Below are 23,631 nucleotides of genomic sequence, written 5' to 3' on the forward strand. Positions count from 1 at the left end.
CATTTTTAAAACATGCTGATCTTCAAGGAAAAAAAAAAATCTGCATCTGAGTTGAGTCCTGAAGAATGGATATTACATCCACAAGAGCCTGGGCTTAGATGAAGAGAAGAGAAAGCATTTCAGTGAGAAAAAGCTCAAGAAACAGGAAAAAAAACAAGAAGGGTATGTATGAGACACATTATGTACTGTATTTCAGTAGAAGGGCAGGGGAAAGGGAGAGGGGGAGGAAAGCTAAGTTACTGAGCACCAGGGACTGGAAGGGACTCAAATTGAAGATGTCACTCACTCCTTAAGTCAGAACAATCCTCTGATGTCAGTTATTAGGTTTCTACATTTTGTAAGGAGACTGAAGATTCCATAGCTCAGAAAGGTGAAGTGACCTGTCCGAGTTCACTCAGCTAGGGAAAAGCAGAGCCAAATTTGAACCTGGATGTTGTACTTTTTCTCAATGGGTCATTCAAGTATAGCTTTAAACAACCTCCTATTCTATTTAAGGAACTCTGTTCCTATCAGAAATACTGGCTACCCAAACCCAGGCTTAAATACAGTCTATTGGTTGAGAAATCTATTTCTCTATTTTTATGAGAAATCTAAAAAGATCTAGAAACACAAAAGCCTATTCTGTTACTGTAAATTGAACTCACATAATAAAAATTACTGTCCTTTTCTTTGTAACAGGCAGATATCTATAAATCAAGCAAATTTCATCACCTTTGAATAAAAAATATGCCTTATATGCAAACTGTGGTTCTACACTTTCTCTGTTAAGATGTCCAGCAAGTAATGTGGACATATCCTATAACTTTTGTACTTCACATAATTAAGATGCTCAAGCTCCACTACAAATTAAGGAAATACAATACACCATGCTTAAGCTACCAAATTCAAGGAAGAGTGCTAGTATGCAAAAAGGGGTGCAGTAATATTCAAGGTCAAGTACAGCATGCTCCCGCTCCCTATGCCACCAGCCTTCTGCTCAGGTTCTTTCTCATCTTCTGTTTTAATAAAGTACAACACATTCTTCAGAATCATGACCTACCTCCTTGCATGAGCTTTAAAGTTTATGATGCTGAATTCTAAATGTAGAAACAAAGCCTTCTGCATAAATTTGAGAAAATCTAAATGATCAACAACAGGGGAATTATTATACGATCAAAAAAAACCTATAGCAAACCTACCCTATGGATCATTACGCTGCGTGCTCAGTCACTCAGTCATGTCCCACTCTTTGTGACCCCATGGGCTGTAGCCTGCCAGGCTCCTCTGCCCATGGAACTGTCCAGGCAAGAATACTGGAGTGGGTTGCCATGCCCTCTTCCAAGGAGTCTTTCGAACCTAGGGACTGACTCCACAAAAATTCACTTACAAACGTTATATGAAGAAAACTCCACTTGTTATAACGTTAGTGAAATGGCACAGCACAAAAACATAATATGCAATGAATCACATGCAAGTGTGTATTAACTTAAATATATCTGCCATGTATGCACACGTACATATGTGTGTATGTGAGACAGAATATTCACCAAAAAGTTTGTTACAGTGTTTTAATATTCAACTTTACTATATTCCCCAGAATTCAATAGATAATGAAAATGTATTACTTTTATAGTGAAAGTGAAGTGGCTTAGTCGTGTCTGACTCTTTGCGACCCCATGGACTGTAGCCTATCAGGCTCCTCCGTCCATGGGATTCTCTAGGCAAGGATACTGGAATGGGTTGCCACTGCGCTCTCCAGGGATCTTCCTGACCCCAATATCACAGACTTGCTGTAGTCTGGGACCATGTAGAGCAGAGGCAAACCTGCCTAAACACGGGTTTTTGGATCCTCACAGTACCATTGCACTATAGCAGAGCAAAAGTCTACCTGTAAATCTGCATTCTTAATGACACTGAATAATCCCAAGTTCAATTATGGACAGGGAAAGTGCAAGAGGTTGTAAAAAGATCTCTATCAAAACAATACCAACACCATATCTCACTGTTGAATATTAATCTTAGTAACATGTCACTTCCCTGTCCCCAAACCCTAAAAGGGCCCCCATGGTGTTGGGAGTAAAATGAACTATTCACAGCAGGGTATGCACATCACACAATCTGCTCCTCTTCAAATGCCTGCTCCCCACTCTGAGCCGTGGACTCAAAGGCTCTCATTCACGAGCCTGGTGCTCTGGCTGCCTACTCTCTTTCTGTCAGAGAAACTTTATGTACTTGCCTGAGCTCACTCAGCCACCCTCACTTTGCTTCCCCCATGCACTGCTCCTCCCCAGTACAGACCAACCTCTCCAACCCAGACACCATCTTCTTCCTGTATATTCCTGTCGACATTACTATCTCTAAGATATGCAAAGCACTTAATATAGCCTAAAATTATATAAATATGATATCCCTTAAAACAAATTTTAATTTCTAAAGATTAGGGAACTTTGTTACATTTTCTATAATAATTCATCGCTTTTATATAATGCTTTACAATTTGTACGGAGAAGGGAATGGCAACCCACTACAGTATTCTTGCCTGGAGAATCCCATGACAGAGGAGCCTGGCGGGCTACAGTCCACGGGGTCCCAAAGAGTTGGACACGACTGAGTGACTAACACTTTACAGTTTATAGAACAACTTCACATATATTATTCTCAACAAATGTCAGTAACAGAATGCTTTAAGAAAGCAAAAAAATAAAACGACAAAAATTGTTTAAAGAGCACACTTCAGTAATAATGTGCAGATTTGAAAACTACTCATTCACAGTCTACTGCCTAAAGATCTGGGGGAACAGTACTTTTCTTCCCCACAACCCACAGATAATATTAATGGTAGAAAACAGTTCAACATTCCATAAATAAAAACAAAACCCCGCATACCCAGTGCCCAGATCTTGGTTTCTAAATACCATTCTCCAATAAAAGAAATCGGGTCTCTTTGGGAAAATAGCTCCTTCCAGGGCTGGTGTAGGGAACACACAAGATTAGCTCAGAGCTTCCCACAGTAATAAGGAAACGCTCAAAAAAGAATGGGGCATATCAAAGGGACATGTGAGACAATGTGAAAGAGCTCCCGATGGCCAAAGCCAGAATAATCTGAATAGCAAAATAAGAGTACTGAGTCCATATGGATATAAATAAATGACTAAATAAACAAACGTGGAGAACAAATCCTCCTTATAGAAGAATTTCAAATAATGTACATATTTTCCCCTCCAGCAGGTGGAGCTAAATCCCCATTCCCCTTGAGTAAGGGCTGGACATCCCAGTACTTTAAAAAGAGAGCATATGGAAAGAAAAAAATAGTGATTTTCCAGTGGAGAAACCTGACACACAGCACTTTAACCAAGGGACAGAGGTTAACATCACCAGTGATGTCACATGGGGATCATTCATCTCCAAGATGATAGGTGAAGGGCACTTCACCTTTGTGGTTTTCTTCCCAAACACCTGTTACCCCAACGTAACCATGAGAAAAAAGACGAATTCAACCTGAGAGACATTCTATAATATACCTGCATGCACCTCAAAACTGTTAAGTTCATAAAGAATCCAGCAAAGACTGAGAAACAATCACAGGCCACAAGAGACCAAAAAAGACGAAGTAACTAAATATAGTGTGGTATTCTGGACTGGATCTTGGAACACAAAAAGGGTATTACAGATAAACTGCAGCTGACAACATACCAGTGATGGTTTCTTCGTTCTGACAGAGAGAATAATGTAAGATTATAATATTAGGGTAAAGTGAAATTGGGTGTAGGGACAGAAGAACTTTCCAGTACTACCTTTACAAATTCTCAAGTATCCCCAAATTAAGAGTTCAATATGGTTAGCCCAGAGGGCGTCTGACTGCAGTCAACGCTCCAGACTCCCCTTCCTTCCTCAGTACAAGTGCTCTGTCCTAACAGGCAGGGCCTCTTAGCCCATCTGACCGCTTCTCCTAAGTCCTCTGGATAAAAGGATGAGCAGGAATCAAAAGTCTGAATAATACGGTACAAACTATAATAAGTTTATATGAATGTCTGTGAATAAAGGCATTTCGGAGTTTTAAAAGCTAGTTAATTTTACCAGATATTTAAGTCTCACTAGGCTATATTAAAATAATTAAATAAAACAGATTGAAGGCCTTTGAAAGACAAACCTTGCCAGTATTCCACATTCCCATTTAAGAATTTCTGGGTACCACAGTCATTTAAAAAATAAAATAAACTTAACATTTACAAAAAGCACTTCAGGGAATTCCCTGGTGGTCCAGTGGTTAGGACTCAGGGCTTTCACTGCTGGGGGCCCAGGTTCAATGCCTGGTCAAGGTAACCAAGATGCCACAAGCTGTGGGGGCGTGGCCAGTGACCTTAGAAACTGGTATGAGTGAAGGAGGCAATATTGAGATTTTGAAGTAGATTACATACCATATTACTTTGATATTAAATATCAATTAATATGAAATCAAAATTTAAGCCAAAATGGTGTCTTTGGCAAACCAGAGATGGTCACCTTAGCTATAGATCTCATTTTGAGAAACATTTAACATTGTTAGAGGAAATATTATGATGGTCTATTTCCTAATTAAAATTTTAATAAATTAGAATCCAAAATGCAGGTCCCATTCTGAATTTTACAACACAAGTGTGATAAAGTGAAATACTTCTGTCTACCAAACCCTAAGTTGTTATTATTAATATCATGTAAGAAACAATGATACTGTATAAATTAAAAAATGACTAGAAAGGAATATGATTTTAACAGAATTACTTCACAATATAGACATACCCTTATGGATCTAAATAAATGACTGAAGTCTGTCTATGAGTAGATTTTAAATTTGGAGCTGTATTATATACAAAAAATTGGAGCTAAACAATGGTTAAAAAACTCCCAAAAGATGGTAACTTAGTAAACAGCATAGCCAAAGAACATTAAAATAGAAGACATTTAATTTTCAGTTTTATATGGTAATCCACAATTAATAAAGACAAGTTGTACTTTCATTAATAAAACATCTATTTTCTCAGCCAAACAGATAGATGTTTTATTAAATCTTTACACTGGGAGTAGAGAGTTTTCTGAAACTTTAACAGATAAAATTAAGCTAGCTGGAAAGATCTCAGAATGTAAAGTCACAGTAAATACAACCCCCTAGTGTCGATCCTCATTGTGAAACACTCTACAAAGCATATTCTCTGACCAAAACTAAACCATACCAAAAACTGCCCCAAAATGAAAATTCTAGCACAAATGAGTTAATGTAGAAACAGAGGTTTAAATATATTTCAGTTATAGTTTGGACTGTGGTGGGTGGGTCACTGTATTATAGAAAAAGGCCTCTATATTAACCACATTTTAAAACAGGTACAGTACAATCCACATACTTAAAAAATGAAAGACAAAGGTTTTGGAGGGGCAAAATAGTAATGCTGGTAAAGTCTACCTTATTCATGATACATACATCTCAGGTTTTAATTATGATGTGATTAATCAGCTATACAGTAGCTTAATATAAAATAAAAAGTGTTAAATCTATATCTTTAAGGACTTATCCAATTTAATTAACTGATCTAAGGATTTTTTTAGTATTATTTTTAGATTAACAGTCGATTATTTCCTCCACTAATTCAATATAGCAAGGTTCTAAGCAAGGCTTTTCCCTTTTCTTAAGTATCCTATAGATCCCAAACAGATAAAGGGAAAACACTAAAAATGAAAGAAATCTCCTGTCACCCTTAGAACTACCAATTCTACACTCAAGAGGCAATTGTGAATTGAAAAAAAAAATTTTTTAAACTGGGAAGAGGCAATGTAAAAACCTCCTAAAATGTAGAAGAAATTAGACTAGTTTAGTTTTCTTTAATATCTTCTTTAATAAGACATTACAGCACACAACTGAGCCCCCAATGTGTCAGTTAAACATGGGGATGTAGATCCGTAAGAAAGAGAATGGAAACAAGTTTAATCTTAACCCCATTCCTTTTGCCAACTAACGGTAATATAGAATACAACAGGAGCAATTCTGTGTATTTTATCAAGTCTTCGAAGACACCATAACAGTTTTATAATGAACTAAGCTGTCATCTATTAAAGAATCTTCAAATTAAATAATGAAGATGTTAAAAATCTCCCCCCTTCTAGTAGATTTAAGCCAAACACAAAAAAAGGGGACTGCACTAATAATCCTCACATGAAGTATAAGAATGTCTTATCAACATCAATGGAGCCATTTCCCTATCACTGAGATCTAGTTAAATATGGTGTCTTCAGCTGCTTATAAAAAAGGGTTAAACACAAGAACATAACGCTTTTATTCTGAATTACAGTCAATAAAGCAAATTAAAAAAAAACAAACCCGAAACTTGTAAAAGGTCTTTAAATGATCTGTTACTAACATAACATATATATGCTCAAAGCACTTTTAAAAACTTTTAAATTGTAATTTAACCGTAACTTCTGTAATATCCACTGTAAGCAATTAGGCAATTTCTAATGTTCTGGTAACCAACATATTTGGAATTAACAGATAATAAATCTGAAACTGAGGAAATTAAGTACATGGAAAAAATGACTATTTTAAAGTAAGAGTATAATAGGAGTTGTTAAGAAACTATCACCACTGAAGCTTTTCCTTGGAAGTATCTTATTTTAAACTTACAATGAAGACAAACAAGGTGGGCAGAAAATGCACAGCTATAAAACAAATGCAGTGATGAGTTACAGCAGAAAGAGGGAATGCATTTTGTAATCAATCCACAGGATCAGATTTGCGGCTCTAAGCAATACCAGTAAATATTTGCATGTTCTTCCTATTAAATCAACTTTAAAATTTAAACTGAGTTACAGCGGTTTCACTTAGTATTAACAGTTGGCAAAAGCAAATTAGAAGAAATCTAAAATTAGTCTTTTTTAATTGAGTAGGAATTACCGCATTTATCGGAACCAACCCACTTCCCCATCCTTAAGAGTCAAAAAAAAATGTGGATATTGGCCTATTTTAATACTTTTCTAGTTCACATGGAAGTCATACTATACACAGTCTTTGATTTTAGGAACCAGCACAAAGTAAACTCCTAAAATCAACTATTAACTTAAAAAGGAAAGAAAGGAGACGGTTCTGGGAATTAACTCAGCCACAAGTCATTCCAATCCTTCCGTTACTGCAAAATCCATTCATAAATTGGCCAAATTGTTATTAACTTCCAAAAACCCCTTCCAAAATTACGAACTTCAATTTCAAATCAAAGAACTTAAACAATTTTCAAAGAATCAAGTATAATTTATAAAAGATAGTGCTTTACCAGTTCACATATGTTCCATCATATTTTACATTACACAACAGGCTGCTTATTTCATTGTGGCATATACTTTAGAACATAATTTTTCCGAAGGGCTCAGTGACAATCCAACCAATCTGAAGAATATATCAGTTATCTACAGGCTGTACCTGGCTGGCAGGTATAGCCAGGTCACATAGCAAGCTGAAATAGTCCAACCTCAATCACAGGAAGAGGGAAAAATGACACGATTGCAATATACTAAGGCAGCAGGTAAGTCATTCTTCACCTAGGTCGGCAAGTGCCAATAAAATCCTGTGCACAAATTAGTGAATGAGTCTGATCTGGTTTACCTATGAACTTGCCCCTGAACTGAGAAAAGGACCTAAGACCTGCGCTTGCAATTTTAGCTGATGAATTCATTAGATTTTTATAAGGCAAATAATGTAGAAAGAACAGAATTTCTAAAACCATTTATCCTGTGATGTTGTAAAATCAAAGTACTACTTTATTAAATGAGTTATTTTACACAATATGAACATCAATATAATTACAATTGTAAAAAAATTTTTTATAACAAGGATGGACTGATTTTCAGATTTCCAAATCAGAGTCAACTGTACATTTACACAGAATTGTCTTTGCATGAAGCCCAAAAGGGAACAGCATAAAAATGAGTGTTTCTGTAGCCCCTTTATTTTTGCTGATCAACAGTTTGTTAGAAAAGCAGCTGCAGGTTTGTTACCTAAGGTCTGAGACAGTAGAAGAATCAAAGTCATCACGTATTCACCTACAAAACAAAAGATGTTCAGTGAATGTAAGCATTACATAAATATGATTTATATGTATTTCAAGTGTCTTTAAAAAAAAGCAAAACATGCCTAAGCTATGAAGTTAGCCTGATAGTTTTGTCAACTAAGTTTTATAAACAGATCTTTGATGAATATAAAAAGAAATAATTCTCATACATATACCATCACCATTTAGGGAAAAAATCCAACCACACAGAAAGTACAAACTGATTATTTTCAAGTGACTGTCCCATTTATAGTGAATGCCTACATCCTACCTTATATTTTAATGTACTCTGCTAAGCACTCTAAGTCAAATACCAACAAAAAAGCACTCACAGACTATGGTCTGCATCATTTCTGGGAGCAAGATCCTCAAACACGTCTATAATGGTTATTTTCTTTAAGCTGAAAACTCTTCCATTCTTGGACCAGAGTTGGCCAGCATCACCCCATCCCATTTTTGGCTACAGTGGTAAAACTTACATGTTTCAAAGGCATTGAAAGGATATGGTCTGGGGAAATGGACTTCTAACAATTGCAAAGTTAAATGTTAACTTAAAAGAGGGCAGTGTTGAAGTCTCAGCTAGAAGACAGAAATCAATTTTACAATTACAAAAAATAATTCTGCTCTTGTATACAACCTGACATTAACAAAAGAAAATATCAATTACCTGTAAACAACTTTATGCCTGAACATCAGCTAATTCTGGAGGAAGTGGAGTCTTAGGATGCTTGCTCTCAAAGTGCTGCTTGAAGGTCTTAGGGTCTGGCATTTGTGTCTAATTTTTAAAATTGTGCAAAAAAGAAGAGTTAGACCTGATTCATGAAACAAAAGTGTGCTTTTAAAATCCTAAGCCTGCTCATGATCAACAACTACTGCAAAACACTTTTAAATTCCTTTAACTTACTGGCTGACACATGAAAAGGACTTTGTAGCAAAGAAATTCGTAGCATATCCCACATTTCACATATAAAAAAGGGATAAGTCACATAGAATATTACCTGATTAACAACAAACAATAATAGATAACATTTACTGGACATGTTAAGCACTGTTACCAAACTTTTCACAGAATCTTCCAGTAATCTTTAATCAGTTTTTACTATCTGCATTTTATGTGCTAAGGAAACTAAAACCTACAGTTTAATTTGTCTAGTACCTGTGTTTAACTTAGTACTAGGTACTTCAGATCTCAAATACTACACTATACTGACTTAACTAGGCAAGGACATTCAATTATTTATTCTTTAAGCACATTAGATAAAACATTAAATAAACATTTTTTGTTGTTGTGAGTTCTATATGAGATACTTTAGTATTTTTAGGTCAAAGTATTTTTTCGTTAGTAATTTAGTGAAATTTACTTTTACCTTGTCTCTTTCCAAACAGAATCTGAAGCCCGCTCAATCTCATTATTTTGTGTATATCAAAGCTCAATAAAAACAAGTTATTTAATGTAACAGATTTCTTCTCTTAATGAGAACTTTTAAGGAGTTAGGAATTCTTTCATCGGTAATGACTTCAATAAAAGATTAACTTTAGTCCAGGAATCAATCAAGTCTTCTCAATATCCCTTCCCAGCCATGGGCTTCCCAGTGGTGCAGTGGTAAAGAATCTGCCTGCCAACGCAGGAGATGTAGGAGACATGGGTTTGATCCCCGGGTTGAGAAAATCCCCTGGTGGAGGAAATGGCACCCCCTCTCCAGTATTCTTGCCTGCAGAATCCCACGGACACAGAGGCCTAGCAGGCTACAGTCCATTGAGTCAGATACAACTGAGCATCTGAGCCACTTCCCATCCATACTACCAATTCTACCCAGACATACAGAAAAAAAAGTCTGTTGTAACTGGAACAACCTCACCATGCACTTTTCCTTTGGCACTTTTACTTACTAACTTCAAGGGTGGTGACCTTAGGGGACTTCCCTGGTGGGAGAGGGTATAAGAATCCACCTACCAATACAGGGGACACAGGTTTAATCCCTGGTCTGGGAAGATTCCACATGCCGTGGAGCAACTAAGCCCAAGCTCTAGAGCCCATGAATCTCACATACTGAACATGCACACACAAGGGCCTGCAACCCACGACTCCTAAGCCTGAGTGCTGCGACTACTGAAGTCCCTGTGCCCCAGAACCCGTGCTCCCCAACAAGAAAAGCCACCACGATGAGAAGCCTGCAGAGTAGCCCCGTCACCGCAACTAGAGAAAGTCCACTAGTAGCAGCAAAGACCCCGTGCAGCAAAAAATAAAAATACTAAGAAGAAAAAAAAGTAGTGAGTTTAAACAGGCCAAAAAAAAAAAAAAAGACCCTGGCAACTTCTTCGCGGCAGTGTGGTATAGTGGTCCAGAACGTGGGCTCCGGAGGTGGACCGCCAGGGTTCAGATCCCAACTCGCCAACATACTAGCTGGGTGACCCAGCACAAGTTATTTAACTTCCCATGACTCAATTTACTCTTCTGTAAAATAAGAATGAAAGCACTTTATGCCATAGAGGAGTTGTGTGACTAATGGGCGCATACATGTAAAACATGTGGCTCAGTGTCTGGCACCTCGTAAGCACTCAATAGCAGCTGTTATGATTATTCTTCAATCTAATATAGCACATTAATGCTAGTAAAAGCCCTCAACGTGAATATACTCTACTTTGTAGACATAACAACAAATTTAGCAAAGGAAAAAAAAAAAGCCAAGTATATAACCAGGGGTGTCTTACATAGCTCTAAATTAAGAATGTAAATCTGACTTTTCTTACGAAGTTCAAAGTGTATTATTTGCCCTTAAGAAGACATCTTTTTTCTCCACGAGGAAAGGGTTTTTGCTTTGTTCATTCCTTCTCAATAACACTAAGAGAACTGTGTCTGGCCAGAGGAGCTATTCCAAAAATATAATTGTTGGGAGTTTTAGGGCGGTTCAGTGGTTAGAGGACTCTGTGCTTCTACTACAGGGAACATAGATTCAAAACCTAGTCAGGGAACTAAGATTCTTATGTGTCTCAAGGCACAGACAAAACACACACACACACATACATATATATAATCATTGAATAGAGGAATGAAGATGGGTTCCTAACACAATCACCTCTCAAATCTCCTATTTCAAGGAAAGCATTTATCTTGCTATGTTTGCAAAATTTTAACCTATACAAACCAATCCGTAATGAAAGAACTGTCCATGAGAGAGCTATGTCTTTCAGATAAGACTGGGCACGTTCAGAGTGGTATGGCTGTAGGAAGCTATGTCTTTCAATTCCCCTTACCCTACAGACAGTGCAGGTATATATTAAGGCAGCTTTGGCAGCAGCCTTCTGGTCATGTCCTTGTTTCTTCTTTTGTCCAGCTTGCTTTTTGGCATTTTTCTGCTGAGACTGAATCTTCTGCTGTCCACGAGCCATATCTGAAAACAGAAGTTGAGACATTAGAGTGAAATCTTAGTATGGTAACACCCCAAGAACTGGACAGCTGTTTTACAGAAATACTAGTCAATCAAAATGTATGGATTTTCAAATTCTCGCATACAAGGCTACTAGAGGATAAACTGATATAACCACTGTAGAAAACTAGTCACCTATGCTATAATCTCACAATTCCATTCTTGGTATATATTCAACAGAAATGCAAATACATTTTTGTACAGCAAAAGGTACAGTTCAAGAATGCTCACTGCATCTGTTTCCAAAACTGGAAAGAATCCAAATGCTTATTAATAGTAAAGCAGATACATAATGTGTGGCAGACTTCTACAATGGACTACTATGCAACACTCAAAGGGAAGGAACTATTATTACAAGCAACAACATGGTTATATCTCAGTGTTAAAGGAAAAGAAGCCAGATACAAAGAATCTGTGTTGCATAAAGTTTAAAACAGTCAAAACTAATCCAGGAAGTAACAATGGGAACAAAGGACATGAAGGAGATTTTTGGGGTGCCGATAATGTTCTGTGTCTTGATCCACGTAATGGTTATACAAGTGTGTTCACTTGTAAAAATTCACTTAACTATACACTTTCCTGTATGTAATCTTCAGAAGTTTACCTAAGACAGTTTAGCCCCTTCCTCAATCACTTGATCATTTTGCAAAAGTACTTTCCCCTTTGACCTGAGATTCTTACAACTTTAAGAGAAATAAAAGCTGTCATCCAGTGCCTCTAAAGAAATTCACAGGAGCAGTGGGAACCATACTCTTGAATACTTAGGTTTCATAAAATTACTGTGCTATTCTTTAAAAAAAAAAAAATTGGTCTTCATATGACTGCTGGACAAATTATTAAGTAAGATTAACGGGTTTGTTGTTGTTCAGTTGCTCGGTCATGTCCGACTCTGCGACCCCACTGACTGCAGCACGTCAGGCTTCCCTGTCCTTCACCATCTCCCAGAGCTTGTTCAAATTCATATCCGTCAACATTAAGGGTACTTTTACAAAAATGAAAGCTACCCCTTGTTACTACTGGCAATATGAAATTGACATGGGTTAAAAATTAGGGGGAACATTTTTATTTTTTCAATAAAGACTTCTTTAAGACAACAAGTTAAACCTATTCATAAAAGGTCTATAATGAGTTGGAGCTGGTTTTTAAATACTTTAAAATAGGATTTAAGTAGAATCCCTATGGATAGTTTTGACTAGCGCTGCAATTAAATTTTACATTTTTAAGTCATTTCAGTACATGAACACAAAATACATTTATTAACTTCACCAGGAAAGAGTGTTAGCTTGTTCTGACTGGAACCTTAACTAGATAAGAGGTCAAAACAGTCACTGAAACACCGCAGTTTCTCCCAAAAAGAAAAAGGGGAACAACAACAAAAAAAGGCACATCCATAGGACAAGTTCCCACTAGCATTAAACATCGAACCTAAAAGTCAAAATACAAAGGAAAGTCAATCCTTTTCTAGGAAGCCAGCTCAGCATTTCAACAAATTACAAAATTTTTCAGTATGGAAGCGACTTAGCAGCAGCAGCCTAATACAGGAACCCCATTCCCATCAAATAATGGTATATACAATCAGATGTGTTAGCCACTCAAGACTAAACTTCCATTTTTGTTATTTTTAAAAAAACCAAATCCTTATTAATTCCAAGTCAAACGAAATGCTTTTTTCAAAAAGTATATTTATGGCAAGTTTACAAACCTATTCCCATGGAAACAGATTTGGACACTTCTGCATTATCTGAATGACAGGTATTCAATCTTTATGACATCTCAATGTTTATAACATTCTTAGTGTCTCAATGCCTTAGTATCAGTACCTTAAGTCAGAATACTTCAGGCTTCACATGGATCTGAACTCTTCCACATGATGTATGCTATGTATGTTAATACACTGATTATGTAGGTAACCTCTTAACTGTTTTACACTGGGGGGGGGGGACCTTATAAAATGGTAAGCTACTAATTCTAGAAGTTGATATCTAGAAGTTATTAGCTATTCCGCTAAAATATTCATGCAGTGATCTGAAAAAAAGCAACTTTTGCAGTTACCATTGCTGATAAACTGGGAGAAGGCAATGGCACCCCACTCCAGTACTCTTGCCTGGAAAATCCCATGGACGGAGGAGCCTGGTGGGCTGCAGTCCATGGGGTCGCTAAGAGTCGGACACTACTGAACGACTTCACTTTCACTTTTCACTTTCATGCGTTGGAGAAGGAAATGGTAACCCACTCCAGTGTTCTTGCCTGGAGAATCCCAGGGACGGGGGAGCCTGGTGGGCTTCCGTCTATGGGGTCGCGCAGAGTCGGACACGACTGAAGCAACTTAGCATTGCTGATAAAATACAACATTAACAATACATTTTCCCATTCTCACTGTCATCTCACAAAAGCAACAAAAATACGTAACAGCTTTAATAAAGAAAAGATTGTGGTTGCTGTTCTTATTTTTAAAACAGAAAACACGAGGTAAAGGAAATTGAAATCAGTCTAAGTCTAAATGCGTAAGACAGGCCCCTAAGTTCTAGCGACACGCTTGCATTGATTTCCTTTCTGAAAGCAGAAATGCAAACGAACAAACCACCTGCTTTTGGACAGCTCAACTTAGGGCTTGCTCTCAAGCCAACTGAGAACAAAATCTTAAGCGTAACTAAGCATAACTTCTCCTTGATTAAATGCAGCGAACTGAGGGGCAAGTCATTTACAAATACCTAAAAGCTGGCTTATAACTCTTTATTTTGTATGGTCTTCCGAGGGGGGCTGTAAAGAGGGAAGTAAAGCGAATAACGAGTTCTTCCAATATGAGGGGCTCTTACAGGAGGTACCAAGTATAAGCCTTGCCCCCAAAGAGCCTCCTAAAACCAAAACAAACGAGTAAGAGAAAAAATTGCTGGATCCAGGAAGTAGGATCATTTTCCATTAAGTATCTGAAAATAAAGAGGCCCGGGCAGTGAACAACTGGACTCTAGCTTTTTTAGTGAACTAAGTCCCTTTCGGAGAGGAGAGAGGATGAAAGGGCCGGCAGTTAGGTCTATTTTAGCCAGCTCTTCGCTGAGCCCGGCTGTTAAGCCTGACACACCTTCCTTCCCAGACCGGCCTCTCTCGCCTGGGAGAGAATTCCTCCTCTTTTTCGGCCACCGAAACCCCTACCTACCGGCCCCTCCTCACGGACCCCGGCGCGAGACACGCCTCCCGGGGGCCTCCGCTGCCCGAAACCTGGCCCCTTGGCCACCGTGAGCTCAAGCTGAGGGAAACCGACCAGCTGCTGCCGCCAGCGGGTAAGGTTACCGCTCCTCCGCCGCCGCCACGGCCGGCCTGCGAGCCGGCCACCTGCAGGGCCTGGCGGGCGCCCGAGCTTCCCCTCCTTCCCGGCGGCCCGCGCCGGGACAGGGCAGGCTCGGCGGCCCCCCAAGGAGGCGGGGCAGGCCGGCGGCCCCTCGCGACCCGCGCTGACCCGCCCGCCCCCTCACGGCCCCCGCCGACCCAGCCGGCCGGCCCCCCACCCCGGCTCCCGGGCGTCCTGCGGCGTCAGCGCCGCCCCCACAGCCGCTCACCCGGGCCGGGACAGTCTTGCGTCGGAGAGACCGCGCAGCACGAGAGGGCTTGCGGGGGGAGGTGGCCGGAGGGAGAGGAAGGGGAGCGCGCCCAGCACTGCTTCGGCCTCCTCCACCCGCCAAGGAAGGGAAAGGCGAGAGCCGGCAGCACAACAGCCCGCGACTCGCGCCTGCCGCCGCCGCCGCCGCCGCCGCCGCCGCGCGCGCCCGCCGCCTCTGCCTTGAGGGAGGCCACTACACCTCGTGCTCGCGCACGCCGCGCACTTCTCCCAGTCGCCCCAGCGCCGCCTGTTCCCCGCAGCCCCCGCCCACTCGCCTTCCTGCCCCGGCCTCCCGCCCCGCCTCCCCACCTCCCCACCCGCACGCGCGCCTGCGCCTCTTCCGGTCTCGCGGGCCAATGGTAGCGCGCCCCTATTACATAAGCGCGAGGGGCGGGGCCTGGCCGGGACGGCGGCCTCTCAGAGACCGGAACGGCAGCGGACGTCGCGCTTTATCCCCGGCGCCCCTCCCCTCCGGCGTGCTGCCTTCTAGGCGGCTTCAGCCGGCCCTGGGAGCCGCGTGATCTCGGTCCTTTCGGGTGATGGCCTGCAGTGTGATTCACAGGTCGCTTGCTTACTCAGTCTGACGGCGGCCCGGCCTCAGCCCCCGCGCCCCTTCCTTCTCACGAGACTTCAGTCTCGGCGGCGTCCTCCTGTGCCTCGGCCTGGTGGAGGCGTGGTGTTGGTGGTGGTGGGGGTCCCAGAGAGGAGCGCCAGCGCCGCGGCGGCGTGGGTCACCGACCCGGGAGCCAGCCATCCGGGCGCACCGCCGCCCCCGCCCCCAGTGAGGCCAGCGGGCCGGGAGGCCCTTGCCTGGGACTCGCAGCCTTTGTTCTCTCACCAGCTGCCTTTTACCTCGTTCCCACGGAAACCCCGGTTGTTTGACCAATCTGAGGGGTTTAGTGAGTTCACCATTCACGCCTGACTGTCCCACTGAGAACTGCCGGCTAGACCTCTCTGACTGTTTCAGGCTGACTACTTAACAATATACTGAGTTGTTAACACTGAAGGGAATGGTTGAGATGATTTTGGGTAGCGGGGGGGGGGGGGCAGTGGGGGGGTGGGGGGGTCTTGATTTACAGGCCACATCAGGTAATTTCTAGTATCTGAATCAAGAGAGATGGCATTTGTAACGATGATTAAGGTTTATCTGGAAAAGGCATGTTAGACGTTGGCTTTTTTCCCCCCTCGCCCTCCACAGCTCCCAACACACATTGGTTTCTAGTTAGAACTACAGATAAAAGAACAAAGAAGACTCTTGTATTTGACCTTCCCACCTTGCCCATAACCTCCGCTCCCCCAAATTTGTCTGTGCAAAGGAAAATGGTAGTTGAACATAAATACAATGCAAGTTACCTGGATTGGGATATGTATAATCACAAAATTGTTTCAGTTCAGTCGCTCAGTCCTGTCCGACTCTTTGCGACCCCATGAATCACAGCACGCCACGCCTCCCTGTCCATCACCATCTCCCCGGAGTTCACTCAAACTCAGGTCAATAGAATCGGTGATGCCATCCAGCCATCTCATCATCCTCTGTCGTCCCCTTTTCCTCCTGCCCCCAATCCCTCCCAGCATCAGAGTCTTTTCCAATGAGTCAACTCTTCAAATGAGGTGGCCAAAGTACTGGAGTTTCAGCTTTAGCATCAGTCCTTCCAAAGAACACTCAGGGCTGATCTCCTTTAGAATGGATTGGTTGGATCTCCTTGCAGTCCAAGGGACTCTCAGGAGTCTTCTCCAACACCACAGTTCAAAAACATCAATTCTTCGGCGCTCAGCTTTCTTCACAGTCCAACTCTCACATCCATACATGACCACTGGAAAAACCATAGCCTTGACCAGACGGACCTTTGTTGGCAAAGTAATGTCTCTGCTTTTCAATATGCTATCTAGGTTGGTCATAACTTTTCTTCCAAGGAGTAAGCGTCTTTTAATTTCATGGATGCGATCACCATCAGCAGTGATTTTGAAGCCCCAAAAATAAAGTCTGACACTGTTTCCACTGTTTCCCCATCTATTTACAATGAAGTGATGGGACCAGATGCCATGATCTTCGTTTTCTGAATGTTGAGCTTTAAGCCAACTTTTTCACTCTCCTCTTTCACTTTCATCAAGAGGCTTTTTAGTTCCTCTTCACTTTCTGCCGTAAGGGCGGTGTCATCTGTATATCTGAGGTTATTGATATTCTCTCGGGAATCTTGATTCCAGCTTGTGCTTCTTCCAGCCCAACGTTTCTCATGATGTACTCTGCATAGAAGTTAAATAAGCAGGGTGACAATATACAGCCTTGACATACTCCTAATGGCAACCCTCTCCAGTACTTTTGCCTGGAAAATCCCATGGATGGAGGAGCCTGATAGGCTGCAGTCCATGGGGTGGCTAGGAGTCGGACACAACTGAGTGACTTCACTTTTACTTTTCACTTTCATGCACTGGAGAAGGAAATGGCAACCCACTCCAGTGTTCTTGCCTGGAGAATCCCAGGGACGGCAGAGCCTGGTGGGCTGCCGTCTATGGGGTCACACAGAGTCGGATACGACTGAAGCAACTTAGCAGCAGCAGCAGCAGCTGCTGTTCCATGTCCAGTTCTAACAGTTGCTTCCTGACCTGCATACAGGTTTCTCAAGAGGCAGGTCAGGTGGTCTGGTATTCCCATCTCTTTCAGAATTTTCCACAGTTTATTGTGATCCACACAGTCAAAAGCTTTGGCATAGTCAATAAAGCAGAAATAGATGTTTTTCTGGAACTCTCTTGCTTTTTTGATGATCCTGTGGCTCAGATCATGAGCTCCTTATTGCCAAATTCAGACTTAAATTGAAGAAAGTAGGGAAAACCACTAGATCATTCAGGTATGACCTAAATCAAATCCCTTATGATTATACAGTGGAAGTGAGAAATAGATTTAAGGGGACTAGATCTGATAGAGTGCCTGATGCACTATGGAATGAGGTTCGTGACATTGTACAGGAGACAGGGATCAAGACCATCTCCATGGAAAAGAAATGCAAAAAAGCAAAATGGCTGTCTGGGGAGGCCTTACAAATAGTTGTGAAAAGAAGAGAAGCAAAAAGCAAAGGAGAAAAGGAAATATATAAGCATCTGAATGCAGAGTTCCAAAGAATAGCAAGAAGAGATAAGAAGCCTTCCTCAGCGACCAATGCAAAGAAATAGAGGAAAACAACAGAATGGGAAAGACTAGAGATCTCTTCAAGAAAATTAGAGATACCAAGGGAACATTTCATGCAAAGATGGGCTCGATAAAGGACAGAAATGGTATGGACCTAACAGAAGCAGAAGATATTAAGAAGAGGTGGCAAGAATACACAGAAGAACTGTACAAAAAAGATCTTCACGACCCAGATAATCACGATGGTGTGATCACTGACCTAGAGCCAGACATCCTGGAATGTAAAGTCAAGCGGGCCTTAGAAAGCATCACTACGAACAAAGCTAGTGGAGGTGATGGAATTCCAGTTGAGCTATTCCAAATCCTGAAAGATGATGCTGTGAAAGTGCTGCACTCAATATGCCAGCAAATTTGGAAAACTCAGCAGTGGCCACAGGACTGGAAAAGGTCAGTTTTCATTCGAATCCCAAAGAAAGGAAATGCCAAAGAATGCTCAAACTACTGCACAATTGCACTCATCTCACACGCTAGTAAAGTAATGCTCAAAATTCTCCAAGCCAGGCTTCAGCAGTACGTGAACCGTGAACTTCCAGATGTTCAAGCTGGTTTTAGAAAAGGCAGAGGAACCGGAGATCAAATTGCCAACAAAATTGTTTAGGGAGGAGTTAACTGCTGATTGCATTTGGGTGGCGTAAGACAAGGATCTGGTTGTTCAGTCCTTCCTTTTCATCCTCATTTCAGTTCCTCTTGCCTTTTCATGCCCTCCCTTCCATATTGCAGTTTTAAGTTACATGTTCAAATCAATATTTCTCCAGTATTCAATTGTAAGCTCATTTGTGCCACTATATACCCAATGCTTAGCAGCATATAAAACATGGTAGGAATTGAAAGGACTTTTATTGACACATCATGAAGATGTAGCTTATTAATAGTCACCATAACCATAATAACTGTTCACCCGGCTAATTTTGTTGTTCCTTCTCTGAGTCCTGTCCGACTCTCCACAACCCCATGGACTGCAGCGTGCCAGGTTTCCATGTTCTTCATTAACTGCTGAAGTTTGCTCAAATTCATGCCATTGAGTTGGTGATGCCATCCAACCATCTCATCCTCTGTCATCCCCTTCTGCCCTCAGTCTTTCTCAGCATCAGGGTCTTTTCCAATGAGTTGGCTCTTTGCATCAGGTGGCCAAAGTATTGGGAGTTTCAGCTTCAGCATGAGTCCTTCCAATGAATATTCAGGGTTGATTTCCTTAGGATTGACTAATTTGATCTCCTTACAGTCCAAGGGACTCTCAAGAGCCTCTTCCAGCACCAAAATTCAAAAGCATCAATCTTTCCGGGCTCAACCTTCTTTATGGTCCAACTCTCACATCTGTATGACTTGAAAAAACCATAGCTTTGACTTTTGCCACCTCTGCTTTTTAATAGGCTGAGGATGAGATGGTTGGATGGTATCATCAGCTTAATGGACATGAGTCTGAGCAAACTCTGGGAGACAGTAAAGGACAAGGAAGCCTGGCGTGCTGCAGTCCATGTGGTCACAAAGAGTCAACACAACTGAGTGGCTGAACAGTAACAAACAGGTAGATAGTGTCAGAGTTGAGTTACATTGTTGGATACGTTGGGCTTCCCAGGTGTTGCTAGTGGTAAAGAACCCACCTGCCAGTGCAGGAGACATAAGAGATGTGGGCTTGATCCCTGGGTCAGGAAGGTCCCTGGAGTAGAGCATGGCAACCCACTCCAGTATTCTTGCCTGGAGAATCCCATGGACAGAGGAGCCTGGTGGGTTATAGTTCACAGAGTCGCAAAGAGTAGACGTGACTGAAGAAACTTAGCTCATAGGATACCTATCTGGTGTAGCCAAATATCTTCATGTTTGTAAAACCTACATATCTGGTGCGTGGGTGCATGCATCTAAGTCTCTTCAGCTGTTCTGAGGCCAGCCATCAAAAGCCAAAACTCAATTCCTGTGGCTCAATTCCTGGAAATCCCCACCCCTTCCTCAAAATAATTGGGATAATCCTCCCACTCATTAACCTTTGAAATAACCCAGCCCATAAAAACTAACCACACCGTATTTTGAGGCTGCTGTCTTCTGAGATGGTCCACACTCTGTGGAGTCCATTTCTCTCTAAATAAATCCCCTTCTTACCTATCATGTGTCTCTCACTGAATTCTTTCTGCAAAGAAACCTCAAGAACCTGAGCTCCATTAAGTCCTGAAACCAAGTATGTGATCTTAGTTAAAAGACCACGAGTTCAAATCCCAGTCATGGGTGCATGGTTTCACTGCCTTGTACCATATACAAAAGTAATCAAAAATGGATCACAAACCCAACTGTGTATGCTAAAACTCTAAAATCCTTAGCGAAATATATCAGAGTAAGTCTGCATGATCTCGGATAAAGCAAAACCTTCTTAGATATGACACTTAAAGCACTGATGACAGAAGACATAACCCAGTTAAAAAATCAGCAACAGAACAGGTTAAGTATTTCCTTAAAGAAGATAAACAAATGGCCAAAATGTATAAGAAAAGATGCTTTCCATCATTAGCCATCAGGGAAGGGCAAATCAAAACATTGAGATAGTACTTCACACCTACTAAAATGGCTATGATTGGAAATTCTCTGGCAGTCCAGTGGTTAGTGATATTGGGTGGTCTCAATCTGCAGTGGTTTGAAGCAGGATCTCAGTTCCCCAGCCAGAGATTGAAGTCAGGTCATGGCAGTAATAGCACTGAGTCCTTGGACCATCAGATAATGATGACTGCACACCCCTGTGAATATACTGAAAACCGTTGGATTGTACACTTTGAGTGGTTTGTATGTGAATTATATCTCAGTAAAGCTGTTATATATTGAAAATCCACTTGTTTTAGAATAATAAAGAGCATAAAGTCCAATATTCTTTCCATTCCCATGCCTAAATCTCCTTCTCCTCTATCTATCCTACCTCAAACTGCCATCCACTGGGATAAACATTTCAAAAGCCTCATTTTTAGTGTTGTTACTTCTCAGTCCCTAAGCCCTCACTTCCAATCTGTCACCAAGTCATGTTGCTCTTACTCCAGAATATACACTGACTCTGTGCACTATTCACTGCCTCCACTGCTGCTATTCTAATTCAGTTCAGTTTAGTTCAGTCGCTCAGTCGTGTCCGACTCTTTGGGACCCCATGAATCGCAGCACACCAGGCCTCCCTGTCCATCACCAACTCTTGGAGTTCACTCAAACTCATGTCCATTGAGTCGGTGATGCCATCCAGCCATCTCATCCTCTGTCGTCCCCTTTTCCTCCTGCCCCAAATGCCTCCCAGCATCAGGGTCTTTTCCAATGAGTCAACTCTTCGCATGAGGTGGCCAAAGTATTGGAGTTTCAGCTTCAGCATCAGTCCTTCCAATGAACACCCAGGACTGATCTCCTTTAGAATGGACTGGTTGAATCTCCTTGCAGTCCAAGGGACTCTCAAGAGTCTTCTCCAACACCACAGTTCAAAAGCATCAATTCTTCTGTGCTCAGCCTTCTTCACAGTCCAACTCTCCCATACATGACTACTGGAAAAACCATAGCCTTGACTAGATGGACCTTTGTTGGCAAAGTAATATCTCTGCTTTTGAATATGCTATCTAGGTTGGTCATAACTTTCCTTCCAAGGAGTAAGCGTCTTTTAATTTCATGGCTGCAGTCACCATCTGCAGTGATTTTGGACCCCAAAAAAATAAAGTCTGACACTGTTTCCACTGTTCCCCATCTATTTCCCATGAAGTGATGGGACCAGATGCCATGATCTTCGTTTTCTGAATGTTGAGCTTTAAGCCAACTTTTTCACTCTCCTCTTTCACTTTCATCAAGAGGCTTTTTAGTTCCTCTTCACTTTCTGCCATAAGGGTGGTGTCATCTGCATATCTGAGGTTATTGATATTTCTCTCAGCATTCTTGATTCCAGCTTGTACTTCTTCCAGTCCAGCGTTTCTCATGATGTACTCTGCATACAAGTTAAATAAGCAGGGTGACAATATATAGCCTTGACGGACTCCTTTTCCTATTTGGAACCAGTCTATTGTTCCATGTCCAGTTCTAACTGTTGCTTCCTGACCTGCATATAGGTTTCTCAAGAGGCAGGTCAGGTGGTCTGGTATTCCCATCTCTTTGAGAATTTCCCACAGTTTATTGTGATCCACACAGTCAAAGGCTTTGGTGTAGTCAATAAAGCAGAAATAGATGTTTTTCTGGAACTCTCTTGCTTTTTCAATAATCCAGCGGATGTTGGCAATTTGATCTCTGGTTCCTCTGCCTTTCCTAAAACCAGCTTGAACATCAGGAAGTTCATGGTTCACATATTGCTGACCCTGGCTTGGAGAATTTTGAGCATTATTTTAGTAGCGTGTGAGATGAGTATATATATATAAATAAAATATACATAAAATATTTCCTTTCCATGTGACTCCTAAAATAATAAAAACATTTCATACTTACATATTCAATAGTTCCTACTATCTACCAGGCACTTTTACACAGGCTTTACATATATTGGTTCATTTAATCCTGCCAACAACTCTTAGGTAATTAAGGTTCAAAACAGTTAAGTAAATGACCCAAGATTACATAGCTAGGAAGTGGAAAAGCTAGATTGTGACTCCTGCCGTTCCTCACCCAGAGTGGGCCACTGGCCTGCACCGTAAGGGCAGGTTCTCCATGAGTTATTTTCACCCCCATCCCCCAACCGCCCTCACCTCATGTGTGGCCAGCATTGCGCCTGGTGTCTGGCATGCTGTGGGCACCCAATAAATACTTGTTGAATGAATCTATGCCTGGGTGATCCCTCCAAACTCTGTTAGGAGCCCTCTAAAGTATCAGAGAGAGAACTATGAATAGCATTTATATAAAAACAATAATAATGTATATATGGATCTAATCACAGTTACGACTATTGATGCATATGCAACTTTCCTGGGAAGATGAGAGAATGAGAAAGCTCTGCGTAGTGAGGCCATGTAGGGGGATGGGCTGAAAGAGAATGAAATTCTCAAGTCCCTAGATAATGCCCAAAACTGGGAACAAAAAAACTTTCAAGAAATAGTAATATAAGTATTCAGAGATATAGAGATAAACACCCAAAGAATCAGCTGAAAGAATTACAAGTAGCTGTGGCTGAAAAGACAATATGGCGGGTAGGAAAGTGCTGTTTTTCATAACCAGTCTTGTAGGACTAGTGGTGTGCATATATTACTGTGATAAAACAAAAACTCTATTAATGATTTTTATTTCAAATATTTTTCTATCCACATTTGTTTTCAGGCAGTATGTTTGTCATCACAGGGCTTCAGAAAAAGAAATGAATGCGAAGTACCCTTGGCATCTCCTGCAGTTAGTCTCCGTTTTCTCTCCCCGTGAGGACATGCCCCAGGTTGCCCCACTTCATTTTTCTAGTTC

General features: G+C 41.3%; 1 protein-coding gene across 1 annotated transcript; it reads right to left on the reverse strand.

The window, feature by feature from the left end:
* Positions 1-7,732: 7,732 nt before the first annotated feature.
* Positions 7,733-15,292, reverse strand: ZNF706 (zinc finger protein 706). Its single transcript, XM_070383059.1, has 4 exons — positions 15,031-15,292; positions 11,304-11,440; positions 8,716-8,823; positions 7,733-8,040 (listed from the first exon to the last, which is right to left on the reverse strand). The coding sequence occupies exons 2-3, from the start codon at positions 11,436-11,438 to the stop codon at positions 8,728-8,730; spliced, it is 231 nt and encodes a 76-aa protein (XP_070239160.1). The 5' UTR covers positions 11,439-11,440; positions 15,031-15,292; the 3' UTR covers positions 7,733-8,040; positions 8,716-8,727.
* Positions 15,293-23,631: the final 8,339 nt, after the last annotated feature.

Source organism: Bos mutus, chromosome 14 (genome assembly GCF_027580195.1).
Source record: "Bos mutus isolate GX-2022 chromosome 14, NWIPB_WYAK_1.1, whole genome shotgun sequence".
NCBI lineage: Eukaryota > Metazoa > Chordata > Mammalia > Artiodactyla > Bovidae > Bos > Bos mutus.